The 19,719-nt window shown below is 37.1% G+C and overlaps 1 protein-coding gene across 16 annotated transcripts in view; it reads left to right on the forward strand.

Moving 5' to 3' along the window:
- MAGI2 (membrane associated guanylate kinase, WW and PDZ domain containing 2) overlaps positions 1-19,719 on the forward strand; it is a 719,386-nt gene that overhangs the window by 416,211 nt on the left and 283,456 nt on the right. For all 16 annotated transcript variants that reach the window (XM_050324405.1, XM_050324392.1, XM_050324403.1 and 13 more), the window contains one exon: positions 9,924-10,043. In XM_050324405.1, coding sequence (XP_050180362.1) covers positions 9,924-10,043 — 120 coding nt within the window. The remainder of the gene's footprint in view (positions 1-9,923; positions 10,044-19,719) is intronic.

Genomic DNA, 19,719 nt, shown 5'->3' on the forward strand with positions numbered 1-19,719 from the left:
TTTTCTGTATGTCATGTGCCCTGACATACAGTATAACCCTTAAAATCCTTTTATTGCTTCATACTATTGATTCATTAATTATTTGTTCTGTATTATTGGCACAAAATTAAAAAAAAAACAGCGTAAGTGATTTTGGTTAGGAATACATCTGTGGGTGGTTTCTATGATAGTCTATTCCACAGCCCCTCTTTTAATGCCTCTTAAAGTAAGACTGTAGATTTAGAAAATCCATTTTTAAATATTTTCAGAGACTTAGTAGCAATACCTAACAACTTCACAAATACTTTTAGAATGTACTCTTAAACAGACATTGTACAGAGCGGCTGGCTTTCTAAGTTTGAATAAAATATATAGAGTGAATATTATTGTTTTTTCAGTTGAAAAGTTATTATTGCAGACATTGCAGAACCTTTCAAGGTACACTGCGTATGATTTAAGAGAGTTCTTCAGCTCTCTGTGGTAGTAAGTACAAGCTGCCTAATGAAAGTAACCCATAAAAGTTTATTCATAGTGTTAGTAAAATCAGCTGGTGTAAAAGCAGGTTCTGTTGTTGATAGCAGAAATGTTACCTGCTATGCAAGAAGGGGGATGTTTCCAGGATGTCTGAAAGTATGTTTGAATGATGTGCAGTATAAATAGATGCTTTGATGTCACATTTGAACAAACTATCCCAAATCTCTCTTAATATTTCCATTATATTTCCATTGATGCTCCAATCAGTTGGACTGTCAGCAGGAATAACAGCTTTGCTAGTACCAGACAAAAATTCATCTGTAATGTCTGACTGTTTAGAAGACCTACACAAGCCAACAGACTACAGTTCTCTAACTATATAGTCTATCCCCTTGAAGAGCTGCAAAAAATCAGACATTTCCCAGAAAAGCCTTTGCTCCTCTAAAGACCATAAGAAACCATGTTCTAATTATGGTTTTCTAGTAGTATAAAGCATTATGCATGTAATTAGATGTGCTTTTATTTTTTTAGTAACATCAAAATCCCTGTCTGGATCTCATTAGCAGATGATTTTTATAAATCTATATGAAACATAAATGTTCATGCATACATGATTCTCTTATAGGGATGCACTAATGTGTGCCTTCATTCTTAATATAGTTCTCTTGTACACATATATTCATTTTCATGTAAAAGTTGTTGTTTATAGTTATAATAAAGATTTATGGACATGCAAACAACTTTGTGCAATAGGAATCAAAGTCTAAACATCCAAAGAGACAGAAGTTTGTCACCATGTCTTGGTTTTTATCTGAAAGAGTGGAAATCCATGAAAGAAGAACACTGTATTCTAAAGCATGTACCAAAAAAAAAAAAGACCTCAGGTCATATTATTTATTTATTAGCTCAACATGTTCCTAATTAACCAAAATAAAATCCCATTTATCATCAAATTTTCAAATTTTTATTCTCAAACATTACTTCATAGCAGTTTGCTGCTTCCTTTCCTGTTTGGAAAGCTGAATGACCTTTTAGTTATAAGCATGAAAGATATTGGGATATATTGCAGGGATATTTGCTAAGACATTAGCATGTTTTATGAATAAAATCCCAGTGTCTTCTAGAGCTTTATGGCTGATACTAATTCTTGCCTAAAAAAAACAACCGACAAAACAAGCAAACAAAATACAAAAAACTTTTGAGGTAGTAATGGGGAATTCAGAATGATTCATAACTGGTTTTCCTTCTTTTCATCTTTTCACTTTTTGACCACTGAAAATCAGATTCCTTCAGGCACTTGGCTAAACCCTGTAAGGTCTATACTTCCAAATACCTGAATATCCATAATTTCACAATTTTTCATTTTCCAGGAATTATGTAGAATATAATTTAAGTGTTTATGATATCTGCATTAGCAACAGCTTTGCTGCTTTTTTTACAAGTATCTTCTGCAGTCTTCCATGCCTAACTTGACACAAAGTATTCACACTTCTCTGTCGTTGGCTTTTATATCTGAAATCTATTGTTAACCTTTTGAAAGCTGTTCTTGCCGAAAAATATTGGGAAAAAAAGGTGTTTTATTTGCTCAAATGCTGTATTGGCAATGAAACTTATATAGTGGGACTTAATGTGGAGTCAAAGTTCTGCTTAAAAGAAAGTACCTTGTAGACTTAACAAGGAATTCACCAAGAGCAGGACAGTGACCCAATTCATTCCACAATTACCAGGCAATGAGTGACATACCCTTGTGGAGGGAACACCCAGTGTATCAGTACCTGACACAGGATAAGAGCACAAATGTCCAATGATCAAATCCTTGCATTGCATCATAGGTAGCTCTGGATATTGCACAGTTTATTTTAAAGAAATATCTTCAAGCATCTGTCTCAGCCTGCAGCTATTGTGCTGCATTTCTTCTCTAGGTTCTTCTTGCTGGTTCCAGTGGCCCTCTCATAATTAACCAACAAAATAAACAAATGAATAACCTTCCTACCTGCAGTCCTTAGCTAGAACTACTGTTATTCCCATCTCTCAGTTTTGTTTTCTGTTCAGTTCCAATATAACTTAATTTTTACAATGCATAAATTATCTTTGGGCTGTTCAGTGTCTGTCACATTGCACAAAGCCAAAAGGACAAATAGAAAATGCAGTCTGTGTTTAATCAAAAGCTCCTGAATGCATATTGAGTCTTAAAAAAAAAAAAAAGTATTTCACAGGATATACGCATCTGCAATTTAATAATCCTGGTAACCACCAGGCAGGAGCTTATCTACCTTACCTAATGCATATGTCTCAAGTTTAGAAAACATCAAAATCAAAAGAATTATTGACTGAACCCATATTCTTTCCATAAAGGACATGCTTATCTCTTTCTATGAGCATTGTAAATCTCAAATTCAGGAATTCATTGCCTCTCTATAAATATAAAATATATTGGCCTAAGAATTATGTGGTGTTATAGAATATGGGCACTACAGGCTAGTGCACATTCCCTTAAGACTACTTTTCACAATGTTATGTTTTGCTTCTTCAGAAAAAATCAAAATGTATCAAACAACACCGTTAATCCCAAAGTATAATAGAAACAATTAAAAACATGGATCTTTTTTTTTTTTTTTAAGGGTTTCTTTTTATACAACTCAAATTCACCTAATTTCTGTGGACACTACATTGAACCACATAGTTAATCTAGTATTTCTGCTACTATAAGTAGATACTGATGATGCACAAGGATTGCAAAACTTCCTTTTAGTTTACATGAATTAAACACCTAGAAATGAAACTGTTAGTTCTGTGATGAAGTATGGCTAAGTGCTTTTCACTTTCTACTAAAACTTTGTCAGAAAATCCTGGAATAGTAAAAACACACTGTTTCTTCCAAATGGTGTCTGTTTTTTCTCTCTGTGTACAGGTAACTTTGCAAACAATGTTTCAGGCTCAAAACTCAGCAATTGCTAAATACCTACTTTTCATAGAATAACAGAGTGATTGGCACCGGGAGGGAGCTCTGGAGATCATTTTGTCCAACCTCTGCTACAGCAGGTTTACCTAGACCAGGCTGGACATAATCGTGTCCAGACAGGTTTTGAGTATCTTCAGAGGATATTCCACAACTTCTCTGGGCTGCCTGTTCTAGTGTTCTGTCTTCCACACAGTAAAGAAGTTTTTCCTCATATTCAGATGGAACATCCTGTGTCTCAATTTGTGCCCGTTGACCCTTGTCCTGTCACTGGGCAGCACTGAAAAGAATCTGGCCTCATCCTGTCGACACCCGCCCTTAAGATATTTGTATGCATTGATCAGATCCCCTCTCAGTTGTCTTCTTGCCTCACTGTAGAGAATTTAGCATCTTTGCTAACTGTCTTTGAATTGATTAACATCAAGATCTTCTTCAGGATCACATTTGCCAACAGCCTGCTTATTAATGCAGCTTGAAACTATTACCCCTGAGAAACATTTTCAGGAATCTGAAATTCATTCTTTTGCTTTTTCAGGGTTTTTTTGAAGGGATGCATCAGAGAAACTGCTGGTATTGCACACTTAGAAAGGGGAAAAAAACCTTTCTTCTTCATGACCGTTGGCAAGAAGCAACTTATACCATTGTGGTTTATGTTGTTATTATGAGAATTATCATAAACACTTGAAGCTTCAGGCTTTGTAGTAGATCTAAAATCACTTTACTTGAAAATTATGTTTATTATTCTCTTCAGATGGGAATTCAGTAGATCAAGACAAATGTGGTGTTTCTCTGCTTAATGCATTTAGTAATTTGACAAGATAGGTATAATTTCCCATACATTTCAGTTCCTCACAGTAATAGCGTTCCAGAGTAGTTTGGCAAACAAACAAAACAGCTAATTAAGCATTGTTGAATTTTTCTAAGGCAAAATGTATTCAAGGTCATACCAAGGGCTCAGCTGAAGTTTATTAAAGATTAGCAGTCTGTTTCTGCAGGAGGGATCCCTCCAGCTACTCTAATGCATGACAGCCTGACATTCCACAACAAGCTGTTGTACAGACCAGAATCACAGAAGAAATTTTTGGTAGAATGTCTAATAAAAGGGCTTTATATATTAAAGACATTTTTCTCCTTATGTTTTGTTACATTTGGAACAGATAAGCACAATAAGACACTATTTGCTTCCATTCATTTGGAAAATTATTCTAGGAGTAGGGCATTATGTTAAAAAAAGACTAGGTTATTCCCATGCCTTTCATTTAAATCCTTGTGGCAAAGATACACTTTTGCTTTTGGATTTACCTCATGCAAAAGGAACCAATCTGTGAATTCAAATACAAATCAGGTAAATACTTATGAAAATGTTTGGATAGTGGTGTGCCATGTTTGCCCTTAACTTACAAAAAAAGGCCAATAATTTAGATATTATGTGCATATAAGCTTGGAGCATTGAAACCTGTGAGCACAGTCTGTGAGCAGGTATTGGACCATGCAGGGACTAAGGCCTTTACTTCTATTTTCCTGACCATTGTATAGACTGTACAGGAACAGTACTAGTGCAGTATTATCCTTGTGATGCTTCTAAAGACTGTAAAATGTGGATTATTTACTGTGCAAAGGATTAAGTGTTCTTTAAAATGTGTCTATGGTAATGAGCACAGAACACCTTTCTGAGTCTTACCTGTCGTAATTCTGAGAGTTTTAACTGACATTCATGACATTCCTATGCTGAGCAATAAAAAAAATTGCCGCTTTCTTTTTCCATAACTACATGGAGTTAGCAATAAAGAAATATAGAGGCAGTACCCTTCCTGCTTTTGAAAGTAACAGAGCTGGACAGAAACTGTGAAGGCTCAGTGCTTCTAAGAAGAAATATTTTCAAAGTCAAACTGTGCACCTTGTTCCCAAATAAGCACTAAAATGATGTAAATCTGTAACTGGATGCTGAGATTAAAAAGACACAGGTAAATTCCTAGTTGTTCTACCTGTACAAACTGGTGTGGAGCTTTCCAACCCTGGAGCTCTTCTAGAATCAATAATTCTATACTTTTTTACTCATAATGGGAATCTTGTCTGAACACTGCATGGACTGACCATTTTTCCAATCTACACTAGCAGTCAACATAAAAATTCCATGTTATTTATTGTTCCCCAAGCTCATATAAGCAGTATTTCAAAAATAGTTTACTGCTATGAAATTAACACACTCTTTATTCATTGTAAAGATTTCTTAGGTGTCTAAGGCACCCTCAGGTGCCTTAAAACTCAGTTAAAAAGAAAATACTCTTTCAAAGGCTGTTTGTGTAAACAGCACCTAATTCCTCTCCTGGAATATAGCACCATCATACAACACAGCAATGAGCATGGAAAGCCTGCACTGAAGTATAGTGAATCACCATATTTCCCCTGTAGAACAGAAGAAACAAACTGCAAAGGGTCTTTTTAAAAAATAATAAGAAAAAGAAGATAGAGAATGTAGCTTAAATATCTCTAAACTGTACAAGCTATCCATCTCAAAGCTATAAATCCCAACAAAGTGGTGGCTCACTGAACACCCTTAATATTGGCTTTGAGAGCGGATTGATGAATGTTGCAGATAGTGGTCATGAAATCAAAGGTCAAGATCAGTCCAGATTTTGCAGACCAAGATCCTTTAGTTTCTGAGGTACCTTCACGTTGTGTGACAGCACTTGCTTGAGTGGACTGGTCATGGTTACTTGCAAGCTACTCATTTTGTGTCTTCAACAATAACAATACATTACATTTATCATAAGTATGCATAGTGCAAATATCCTTGCTTGTTTCAATCCTGAAAAATCTATAAGTATCGTGTTCTTTCATTATGGAATTCAAAGATTTTTTTCCCTAGGTTACCATGGTAACAAAGTGGTAACTGGATTCCTATTTTTATTTTACATTAATAAAAGGCTAAATATTGTACACAGTAGCAAGTGTGTCCTACCTATTAAGCCTTGATACTGCATAACAAGGGGTGTTGTGTTTTTGTAGAAATATGAGGCTTGGAATGAATCCTTTGGTTTAAGTCTTGAATCACCATAGGTTTCATACCTGTTTTTCTGTCTATATGAATGTAGTTAAAGACAAAATCTATTAAGAGGTGTAACTCTACATTAGGTTAAAAGCAAGAAAAAAGAAAATTTGCCTATGATCTATAAGATTCCAGTATATAGATCTCAATGTTCAGACCTTGATGGGTGTTTAAAATGCTCTAGTAACTGTGTCCAAGTCTTTAAATCTGCACATTGCAAACTCTATGGTGCTTACAGAAGACTATAAAGGATGATAGAAGTATTATTAGCAAGAACTCAGTTCCTCCAGGGTAAAGGAGTAAAAGGCAATAACCATTGATTATTCCATTAGCCAAGGAATTGCTTTAACCATTTCCAAAATCTCTGATCTTCCAGGCTGAGGGAATGAGAACAGATGCAGGAGAGAAATGGGATTCAGTAAGATTTTATCTAGAGGCATAAAGTTCTGCTGGGAGTGGAAACAAACTGCTATACCTGGGGTAAGAGTCACCCTGAACTCAGCCAATTATTGATCATGGTTTACTCCTTTCTCTGTTTTTTTGAAGGAGGTGACTATTCAATCTCTAATAGATGTACAACCCTCAGTATAAAATACCGTGCAGAGCTCTTGGAGCAGATTCCCTGAGGATTATGAGAAAAGAGGGTGAAACTTTCCATGTTGCCACCCAAGTGACAGTGTTATCTCCTGGTGTTGTAGGATAGACATAGCAGGTGTGACCAAATTTTGCAATTTTGCAATCATCCCTATGAATGACTGCTGAATATCTATGTGTTTAAAGCAAACTAAAGTGTATTAACACTTAATAGCATGGAATAATTGAAAATTTAGATTGTGAGGGAGCTCACTAGCTCATCTGGTTCAACTTTCCACTCAAAGCAGAGTTTACCTCTGCATTTTGTGTAACTTGTATTTTTGTCTGATTGATAAACTTCTGATAATCCTAGTTTGGCTACCTAAAAAAGTATTGAAGAAACAGTAAACTAGAGATACTCACCTAATATGCCAGCTTCTTTTCTGTGCCATATCTGGGAGTAGCACAACCTTGATTTGCTGAAGTGTTTTATGAGGGAGATACAGTTCCTGTCAATAGCAATTTTTCACTTTGAGAGTGAAAAGTTTCTCAGGAGAGAGCATGCAGATCAAACATCTGATGGATGTGCTGTTAGCAGAGCTCCCAGGAGTTCAGGGGCTCAGCAGAATCCCTGTGCTTCTACACAGTTCTCTCAAAGGGCTGGAGATCACTGGGGATGCTGCTGCATCCTCAGGGGTCAGATGATCCATGGGAAGTAAATTCAGCGTGTTTATGGACAATCCAAGTGTCTGAGTCCTTTAACCATACCATCTCTGAAACACAATAGTGATCACAGAATCACAGATTCACAGAATGGGTCAGGTTGGAAGGTTCCACATCTGGTCTAACCTGCCTGCTCAAGCAGGGTCATCCTAGAGCACATGTAACAGGATTGCATCCAGAAGGTTCATGAATATTTCCAGTGAGAGAGACTCCATGACAAAGGTCACTCTGTTCCAGTGTGTGACCACTCACACAGTGAAGTTCTTCCTCATTTTCAGGTGGAACTTCCTTTGCATCAGTTTCTGCCCATTGCCTCATGTCCTAGTGGTTGGCACCACAGAGAAGAGCCTGGACCATCCTTTTGGCATCCCCCCTTCAGATATCTATACACATAATGAGTTCCCCTCTTAGTCACGTCTTCTCAAGGCTGAACAGGCCAAACTCCCTCAGCCCTTCCTCATAAGAGGGATGCTCCGGTCCCCCAGTCATTCTTCTTACCCTCCATTGTACTCACTCCAGGAGCTCCACATCTCTCTTGTACTGCCCAGGTACTTGAACCTAAAACTGCCCAGAACTGCACACAGTACTCCAGATGGACAAAGTACTCCAGGGAATAATCCTAAAGCACCCATTTCTGCAAATACAAAATTTACAGAAATAAACAGGCAGATGAGTTTTTGCTTTAAATGGTGAGATGAGAAGGGAGTATGAATCAGAGAAAGGAGGGAAAGAGCCTTACAGACTTATCAAAATACATTCCCATGTTAGCTACCAAAATACTAGCTTTGCGGGCTCGTTCAGTCCTGCCGTAGATATTCAGGCTGTCTGTCAGAAGAAAAAGGTCTCTATGACAAACAATTGAGTAAACCTGTCTCGTGCACTTTTATGTCCCCGTGTGTCCAATTAGCAGCAAGGAGGTTGGACAGCTCTGAAGGCCATCAGCTTTGGCAAAGCTGAGCACTGGCCAGTGGGAATCACTGATAGCATGGGAGTCCTGTCATTGCCACTGAGAGAACCTTGGCACTGCTAATGTGCTCTTTGTGGCACAGAGGTCTCCTTTACATCAAGATATAGAGTGAATGGGATTCAACATGAGATTAGGACAGCTGCATTTTGGTCAGTGGAAATAATAATTTTGTGCATTTAGGGCAATGCAAGGGAGAGTCACAATACAGTGTTTAAGGTGATGGATTAATAACTGAGGAAGAGACAACAGCTTTTGCACAATTATTATAATGTTAAGCTTTTGTCCAGAAAGTGGAAGATCTGATTTCTAGCCACTGCCTAGTCTTCAAACCAAACCCTGCTTGCATGATTTAATCTGTATGCTATTGATAAAGAATTGATTGACTAAGATGTTTCAAACTCTTTGAGACTGAGGAAAACCTAAAAGTCTCTTGTTTCCAAATGGACTTTTGAGACTTCTTTAGTGGTTTCAATCAAAGCAGGGATAGCCTGACAACGATAAAGTAGACCATTAGGAAGTCAGGTCAATTTCAGATGCTTCCCTGCTAACTTCCCTTCTATATTCCATTACTTCTGCTATCTAAGCCAAGTCACTTCTCAGCATGAAGTATTGTTTGTCAGCATATACAGAGTTCTGTCATCCAGAGGTGATAATAGAGGCAATAACTAAATATAAACACCTTTGCAATTTGACAGCATGATTAGCAGGTGATTGTAATCCGACAGGCCCTAAACTCTAACCATTGGCCAAGTCCACTTATGGCTCTGAAACCAGCAATATGAACATAACCCTTACAGATTTACTTATAGAATTATTATTTTGTATACTAAATAAATGTCTAAAATATCATGAAGTAGATTAATTATAGACAAGACTATGTTTTGTGTTACCTCTGAATGCTAATGTTACTGAGGGCCTTTCTAGTGATGTAAGAAGAACAGCATGACAGGTTTTCATTAGAGAGGATAAATGACATGGATCCAAGAAATGTCTGGCATGATCATAAACATATATCTCATATACCTCTACCAGCTTCAACAAATGTAGCTATATTGTTTTGAAAGACATCCTCACAAGGCAGATATGCTATATAAGATATTATGTAAATGATGTACTTTGTGAATTTTCCAAAGATTTCAAAAAGATCATTCCACATTTAGGCCATGTGCTTGACAGTGTGTCTTTTATCTTATTAATAGGCACCACAAGGCCACATAAGGAGGGGGAAGTTCCTGGTGTGGACTATATTTTCATCACTGTTGAAGATTTTATGGAATTGGAGAAAAGTGGTGCTCTCTTAGAAAGCGGGACATATGAAGGTAAGCACACCTTTACTACTAAATTTGTGTCATGTTTCCATTGTACTTTTTTTGTAATTTGATGGAATTACACTGGGTCATCCTGTTACAAATGTGTCACTGCTACTGTTACCAGAAATTTGTAAATAGCCATATGGCCATTATGAAAATATTTTCATATGTAAAAGCTCAATGGGCTCATTGTAATTTTAGTGTATTATAGTGGTGAAGAGAAACATGATAATACATACCTTACAGGAACAGGAACACTAGACCTTCACACCAAGTAATTGAAGACATTTCCACATGATTGTCTAGCATAGGGCAAACACACTCTACAACTTACACTCAGTAATCCAATGTAAGGCTGACACTTTCCCTTTGCATGTGTGACCCTGCAAATACCTATCTATATCAGAGGTTGAAACCTCACTGCCTAAATTAAAATAGGAAGGATTTGCTGTGTCATGTCTTATGGGCTTTGTAAAGTTACTGAAAAGAACTCATTACTTTTGTAATATGACAGAGGGATAGGAACTGTCCTAATGTTTTTATTAGAAGATGCCTGCCTACAGGGCAAAGAGCCAGCAGCTTATTGCAGAACACTGCTTCTCAGGAGAACTGATGATTCATCTGATTTTAAAACTATTCCAAAACATGGCTGTCCTGAAACTACTGTAAACAGGGGTGTAGTTATATAGCAGGGTATTTTAATAAAACTAGAATAGTGATACACTATTTTAAACCAGGTACATTAGTATTTAAAATAGCTGAGCAATGGATAGTGTTTTTTTTACTGTAATATGCAAAATTACAGGGAAAACCTGTTACATGAAAAATATGGCCCACACATATGATATCCATTCACTGGGTGAGTGGAACCTTTTACAGAAAGCAGGCCCATATTTTTGCCTTGAAGCAAAAGGAACAATGAAGACCTTTTTTGTCCTGGCTTTGTCCCTGTCAAGGAAAGCATCTGAAGATAAATAAGAAGCTGTTCACCCCAAAAAAATCGTTAGCTGAGTTATAAATAGCAGCAAAGAAGGTAATACTTCTAATCAGCACAAAGTATCCATTGTGAATTGAATAAATTTTCATTAAGAATTATATCAATACAGAACTTGTAACAAAGATTTACATTAACAAAGGTCAAATAAAGGAAAGTGTATAATCTTTTACCTTTGACTTTTTTCACCACTGTCTGACATGTGATGGTACAACTTGCCTAAACATTAATACAACGCCACAGTTTTATCAGAGATTTTATTGGAGATTCTCAAAATAACAAGTCTTTCTTGAAGTGTCTTTTTGTTACCTTAGGTGTTTGAAACTAACATTAGAGGAGCTTAAGTGTAGCACAAGTCTGCCATTTCTTGACCAAGTAATTTCATTAGTTTGTAGCAAGTTTGTAGAGATTGAACTGCTAGGTTTAATTAATTCCCAGTGTTCTTCTGTCCCTGAGGGGTACTGAGATGTGTCTTTTAATACCAGCTACCAGAGCTGAGTGGACAGCAAGGTGAAATATTAGTTGAGGAAGTCTGCATAACTCCTCAAATCAGTGGAGGACCCAGCTGAAGAGAGGTCCAAAGCAGTGACTGTGCAATGTCTGTCACATCATTTGCTTATCACAGATGACAAGTTCACTGAAACCAAGAAGTCAGAAGCTAAACATAAAGAAAAAATAGACTCAACAGACCAATTCACCCTAAAGCCTGTCTTTGATTCCCACATTTCTTAATCAAATGTGCATTCTGACAAATAACAGATAATATATTATCTGTCTATGCATTATGGCAAATAATAAAATAACATATATTAAAAAATATAAGTAGTATACAGATACTGTTTCTCCTATTTGCATGCAAATACTTTTGGACACTACCTTACAAAGTTATGCCCCCAGTTTCCTGATTAATTCTTGACTGTAGCACGTTCCTCTGGAAAGAATTTTACTAATCATCCCATCACAAGTTTTCCTGAGCACATTAAGTTTGCAGTGATTAAATTTACTAGTGACAATTATACCAAGCAGAGCAAAGAAATTTTCAATTTCCCTCATGAGGAGAAGATGATTTTTGAATTCTTCCATAGATCAAGCAACTTATGTGAGCATGCATATTCTGGGAGATGAATTTTCTCTCCTTATCAACCCTAGTTATCAGTTCTCTGAAACAAATCAGCCTTCTGTTTAATGATTCTCAGTGTTAATAAATTGGTTTGCATATTTATTTTTTTTGTCTTAAAACAAATCATTCTGTATTTAGCTGTTTCTATAGTGTAGCTGAGTCAGTCTATGCTGATTGTCTGACTACAACCGCTATGTACCAGTTAGTCTCTACCAGAAAAATAATTTAAAGAAAGGACTTCTCATTTAGTTGAGATAAAGAGAGACTGTGTACATGTGTTGTTTTTCACCACGTCCTGACTAGAAGGTTTTTTCAGTCAACTTACCTTCTACTGGGTGAATTTCAAAGCAAACCAGAAGCTTCCAGGTAAACCAGAGGAGAAGGAGGTCAAGTGGAGGCTTCCCTGGCACTGAGTGTTTGTATTGTTCATTTTAGTACATGGTATTGTTGGGAGAGGGGCTACTTTCTCATAGTAATGACAAATGCAGTGAAAACATTCAGAAACATTTTGTTCTACTGCAAGAAAATAATAGTTGTGATTCCAACCTGGACAGGTTGGGGTTTTTTTTTGTTTGTTTTTGTTTTTTTTTTTTTTTTTAAGCACACATTATTTTTTGAGTTTTAAATAGATCTTTAAGTTATAAAAATGTCTGAATTAAAAATAGGATACTCTGTGACCTCCTTACTACTTCAGGCTTTCTTCATCTAGCATTTTTGTGGCAACTGTGAATGACTGTAGTATTCCAAAGTACTGTAGAAATGCAGTAGTATCTTCATGATAAAAATTCTATAAATCTTCTATTTTACCAGTTTTTTAAATATGAAAATATTTAATTTCAGTAGGAATATATCATTATTAATAGGCCTTTTCTATTCATGTCTTTTTGAGTAACTGGTAGGGAAAAAAGCTGTCTTTATAGATATGAATTATTTTAAACATACATAATGATACATAAACAGTTGCTACATGTTTTGTGGCTTACTTGTGGCAAAGTTCCCTGTCAACCTATGTAACAGTATTCAATGCAGAACAAAAGAAGAATACAAGGGTCAGTTCCACTCTCACTCAGATTAACAGTCCAAGTCACATTAACTTCAGTGACGTTGTGATTGAGATCTGAATTTGTAATAAAATTACAATTTTTATTGTACATATTTATGTAAAATTAAAAATTTATTATACACCAGCACCTTGCTATTTGGTGTGGAGGGTGTTGGCTGAAGCACACTAAACTCACATATTTGGAAGTCTTTGTATAATAGCACAGCCAAATCCTAAAAGTTTCACCTTATTTCCTTTCTAGCAGAATTTCAATTTACTGTACTGATTAAAGGAATCCTGGTTTGGCTCAGAGTGATAACTTCACTGGAGATAAAACGCCAACACAGCTGAATATCCAGCACAGATATTGGGATAACATAAAATAACCATGGTTCTGTGTGCAGAATGAAAGCCACTGGCATGCAGATTCATGTAACACAGGAAGACATGCCCCAGCAAAATAATCCACATTCCTTTCCTAATGAAGATCATAGATGGTCTTTAAATTGACACAGTGTGTCAATCTATAAAATACAGAAGAGGGGATGAACAGACAAATTGTGTGTGTATGTGTGTGTGCTGGCTTTTACAACTTCTCCAACAGGAGGTTTGTCTCATACTGTCATCTCTCTGATATGTCAAACTTGTATGGAAACTTCATGGGTCACTGACATCAAATGTTGTTCCCATCTCCTTATTAGATCAGCAAAGTTTCTTAGCCAGTGCAGCACATCAGTAGACTGAAAATGTGCTTCAACTGCATGTTGCTTAAGAATGCCAGTGCTCATAAACAGAAATATAACAGCTTCAATATTATTTCCAAACTCCATATATGTTAAGGTACATGATTGAGGGTTATGGTAAGATATCATTATGAAGTGTTAATAATGTAAGAGTGTAAGAGTAACATATGCAATGGGTGGAATTGCCTTTTAAAAGTAATGTATGCAGTAGCAGTACTAGAAATAATGAGAAATGTTCAGTGCATAAGTGCTGTAAGAAAAAGAAATATGGTTATTGGTAATCCATAAGGACATAAATGTATTTCAAATACACAAAAGCAATAGGGATTTTAGCAGTGTGGAGCTCTAGAGGATATGCAAACACAAAATAAGCTTGTTCATAACTGTTAAAGATGTGGCAAAAATATGAACATAAATTTATTCAACCGGTACACCTATGAATAGTGTACTAAGTAGAACTCTTTTGTCTTATCAAATTTTTTGTTTACCTCAGAAGATATCCATAACAGTTGCTTTGTAAAAGACATTTTGTTTACTACTAATATAATAATAGTTTTTAATTTATCCCATGAAAAGCAATGATTTTAGTTATTGTACCATTAATTTAGTCAAAGATCCACTTTTTATTATTTGATTGTTTGGAATTGTCTCAAATTCATTCACTGGTGAAAATTCAAAGCTCACTGAAGCTATTTAACCACTTAAATGATCATGGACTTTCCTCGGCCCACTGAAGTTCATGGTAAATTTCCAGCTGGCTTAAATGAAAACAGAGTTGCACCCATATTTTTTTTTTTTCAACTGATGAAGTATTATTTGGCAGAAGGCTGAGTGTTAGCTGGAATTTCCTTAATACTCCAGAAATCTGTAATTATTAAGCCTTTAAAAAACAGGTTGAATACATCCCACAGGTGAAATCTTAGTGTTCCGTGTTACTTGTTTATTTGAGGACACAAAACTTCCAGTTGTTTTAGGCATGGGCTCAGCTTACATGTTTTCAGTTGATTCACCATTATGGTGAGCTTCATTAGGAAGGAGAGTGTGGGTTGAAGTCAATGTTTTGCCTGTGACTCTTCCAATATGCTGGCACATAAGCAACACTGGGAGGTGCTCTGATTCCATTCACCTGGAAGCAGTCCTTATACTGCCTCCTTAGGAAGACATAAGTTTTTCATAGGCTTTCAATTCATCTCTCAAGCCAAATTTAGCCTAAAACCTAAATGATCTAAACGACTCTGTTCAGCTAATGCATTTTCAATTAACATTTCATTTTAATATCTGTAAATTTAAAACAACTGCTCCATTTAGGCAATGGAGATTTTAATTACTGCTTTGTGGTAAAAATGGTCTTATAAAGAGCTGGTGTTTGATTCCGGTCATTTTGATTCTATTCTTCCTTGTAAAAATTGTAAGGTATTCAAAATTCCACCCACTCACTGTATGCAGCGTTCCCTTGTGTGCCGGACATCCTGAGCACTTTACAGCAGATGGATATAAAGGAAATTAATCAACATAAAGATAATAAAATGTTACCCTCCTAAGACCTAAACACAGTAGTTAATGAAATATTCTGATTTAAAATGGAAAACAAAGGAATCATGGGGATAGATGTATAGAGATAAAAATAGAAGTAGTCCTTCAAAAGCCATGTCTTTTGACAGCAGAAAGTGTTTTCAAGGGCATAGAAGAACGAAATTAGATACTTGATAGTTAAGATCATATTCATGTTGAAAGTGCCTCTTGAAGTGGTAAGTCTCATGTAATATGATGCCCACTTTTCACCACCATATTCAATGAACATGTTACTGTGGATATTTCAACATCTAGATCAACATATAGGAGAAGAAATCTTAAATACAGTCAGTGACTTCATGATGTGATTGGGTTCTTGTACCTGTCCTGTATTAGTAAGAATTTGTGGGCTTTTTTATGTTTCCTCCCTTACTCTTGGGGCAGAGGCAGGAGTTGAATCTTATCATTAAATATGAAATGTGAAGAATGTAAATAGTCAGAAGCTCAAAAATGTAATGCCAGTGAATTTATTGACATGTGTAAGGAATCCTGTCTACATTTGTTAATGCATTTTAAGTCATATCACATTTCCTTCTTTTTTTGCAGTTTATTTAATTAATTTCTCATTTTCTCAGGGAAGTGATAAGGAATCAAAATTGAATGAATATTTTTTTCCTTTCTATATGAAAAACAGCTGCTTTTAAAAGTTATACTATTGCAATGCAAAGGGTGACTTTCATAACTTCTGCAATGCCTTTTTTAACTTCTGAAAGGTGAGATTAGTGTGGCAGAACATATACATCGTGTTTGTTCTGAGGCTGTATAAATGCTCATTATTTTGATAATTGATATTCCTGGTGTGTGGTTGCTTCTATCTTAGGAAATCAGGCCTCTGTCTTCACTAGCATCCAGAGACATGGAACGGGAACACAGGTGTGACATCAAAACTCTTTGTGAGTGATGCTGCTTGCTTCCTGCTGCAGGGGTTGTCAGGGGAGAGCAGCTCTCAGTCCTGTTGTAGTCCTCTCACTCCTGCAGCTTGAGCTCTTCTCTTTTTTCAGCAGAAAGGCTTATGGTTAGAGGGTGCCTTCCCCTGTGTGGGTCCCATGGCAGGTCAACATCCTCCATAACAGACTGGTGACACTTTAGCAAAGCTGCTGGAAAGCTTACAGACACCTGAGGCTGCAGATCATGTCAATATATACAAATACTATTATTTCATAAAATCTGAAGATATGGTCAGTTTTTATCTACTGCAAGAAGGAGACTAGGAAGAAAACATGACATCCAGATGCACATCATAATGTAGCATTAAAAGGGGTCATCTGGGCCATGTGTATCAGTATAGGTCAAACCCACTCCTGTGGGCATCCAGGAAATGTGACAACAGTTTTATGTGTGAAATTAGAAGGGTGGGACCCTTCTGCCTTTAAATATCCTGACAGCATCAGCATTCAATGATGTGATGGCTCCTTCATCCAGTACACTTCCAGAGGAATCAAAGAGATTGATCACTGGCTCCCCAATGGCTTCTAACAGGGTTCAACTAAAGAAAACCAACAGATATTGAAATTGTCTCTCTCTCCAGGAGCATCTGAAGGATCCATCCCCTGCCCAGCAAATGGCCATGGATACACTTGGTCTGTGTGTGTTTAGCAGGCTGTGACTGGGATGCACTTGACTGAGGTGTGGTGCAGTCAGCATCTAGCCTGGCATGTCAGATATCTCTGCTGCTGCCCAGATGGAGGGTGCTGGGAGGCCAGAACAGTGTTTCTGACTGTCCCAGGGTGATGGCTGGTGCTCTTTCTTAGTCAATGTCCAGTGCTTCTTTCAACCACTTTTGTCACGCACTAAGTCTGAGACTAAGCCACTATTACATATCACAGAATCACAGAATAAGCATGTGCCTCAGAGTGTTGTCCAAATGCTTCTTGAACTCTGTCAGGCTTGGTGCATGACCACTTCTCTGGGAAGCCTGTTCCAGTGCCCATCCACCCTCTGGCTGAAGAACTTTTTTCTGATGTCTAGCCTAAACCTGCACTGAAACAACTTCAGGCCATTCCCTCAGGCCCTGTCACTGGTAACCACAGAGAAGAGATCAGTGTCTGCTCCTCCTTGTCCTCTGACAAAGAAGTTGTAACTGCAACAAGGTCTCCCCTCAGTCTCCTCTTCTCCAGGCTGAACAGACCAAGTGACCTCAGCCTCTCTCCAGGCCCTCCCTGCTATGGATTGGTAGAACCCGTAATTCCACTGGCTGGTGCTGTGCAGCTCAGCAGAAGTGTACGTGGACATTCAGTTCATCTGACACGTGATCTGTTGAGATTCTGTGACTACCACAATCGGAAACTAATTGTCAGCTCAGAGTTGCTTCAAAAGTCATCAGCTGGTAATTTTCCCAAGAAAATCAGAAGGCTGTGTGTTCCCCAGGCAGACAACACTTTTGTTTGCTCATGTGCATTCCCAGGATGTAGAGCAGGACCAGGGGCAACAGCTCACAAATTACTGGGGTCTGAGTGCTCCAGAAACCCAGTCTGCTCAAACAGACTCACTGAAACAAGTCAGTGTACTTCATTTTGTATTAAAACCAGATCAGCACCAAGAGAATCTCAAATGCAGTGAAATCAAGAAAGAAATTTTACCTTCATGCCTTTTTCCAAGATGGGTTGACCATGTGTCAGCTCAGCCCAGGACCCCAACCCTTTACAATTCTGTGTAGTCACTACCACGAAGGTATTAACAAACTGAAGTGTCCAGGCAAAAGTGATGCAAATTACCAGAAGAGCTGTAGGGAATAAATTTAGAGAACTCATCACATTGAGAGCTTTGTTGAGTAATGATTGAGAAGCTCAGAGAATTTAAAATGTGTGAACCCAATGGATTAATAAAGATAATTCAAAGTTGGGCAAATAAGTAACCAGGGCTACTATGATGAAGCTGGAAAAGGTGAACATTTGAATTCAATATTGGGAAAAAATATTTCCCATACTGATGTGATTTAAGTGTTAGAATAACCTCCAGAGGTGGAGAATGAAGTTTCATCTCTTAGAAAGTTTAAAAGTAGTTATTAGTAGAAGTCTTCTTGCACTAGTAGAGGGAGTATTCAAGGCTGTAGTATAGTATATAGTATAGTATATATTAATGCTGTCTGTGTGACACATTAGGTTTTGACTGTGGGGTTTTTCATGAAACAGGTCACAACCAGTTCATATTTGCATTTCAGTTACATTTCTAACTGAACTTTGCCTGCTGGATGTATTGTGCTGTTTTAGTTTAAATGCAAACTGTGTTACAAAATACATCAAACTCTGTACAGCCTGAGTTATGAGGCTATCACACTAATATGGCACATGTATCTGCACTTATTACAAAAGATGTAAAAAACTTTAACATTTCAAATTACAAATCATTATGATGTGCTCTAGAGAAAAGTTTAGCTATATCACTCAGTTACAGAGATCTCTATTTTTCAATGCATTACTGGAAAGACACAATATTTGCTCTATCCAGTTTACATGCATTTATCATGCTATTATGTCTTTGTGAAGTTCCTGTGGATTTTATATCCTCTTGGATTCTACACATTCATATTTGTGATATTCCTCATTATTAAGCTACAGATGAAAAATTATCACCATCCTGTATCAAATAGTATTCTGCTAAATATCATAAACTGCAGTCCAAAAATTGCTTCAGAGGTTCTTTTGAAAACAAGTGGAAAAAAATCCCCTTTCCATTTCTGTCAACCTCAGAATTTTCCAGCAGGTATATTTTCTCAAGACAAGGCATATTGAAGCTTCCATAATACCTTCCTATGAATCAAAAGATTATGATTTTTCTGAGTGTGTTCCCTAAATCCTTGCCTCTTTTGAAGACTAACAATTGCCTTCTCCAGACTTTGTTTGTTTAATCACCACAACTTCTCAAACGTGATAGAGAATGGTCCCAAAATAACATCAAGCCAGTTTCCCAGCATTTTCAGATGCACCCTAACCATGTATACAGCTGACCTAATCAGTACCAAATTGTTCCTTCTATACCATGGGTAGTACCTGTCTCTGCCATTCTTTGCTCCTAAGCAAATACCTGAAGGGCCTGAGAGTAAGCAGTAGACTTTGACAGTAAAGGCTGAGGGAGTGAAGACATTGAGTCCTTCACCAGGTTACCCTTTCTTATGTTCTCCATCACTTGGTCACCTACCACATTGGGCAGCAGGCCCACGTTCTCTCCAGTCTTCCTTTTGTTGCTGCTGTGGCTGTAGGAACCTCTCCTGCTGC

The sequence above is a fragment of the Myiozetetes cayanensis genome, unplaced genomic scaffold (genome assembly GCF_022539395.1).
Source record: "Myiozetetes cayanensis isolate MyiCay16 unplaced genomic scaffold, myiCay2020 scf3, whole genome shotgun sequence".
Lineage (NCBI taxonomy): Eukaryota > Metazoa > Chordata > Aves > Passeriformes > Tyrannidae > Myiozetetes > Myiozetetes cayanensis.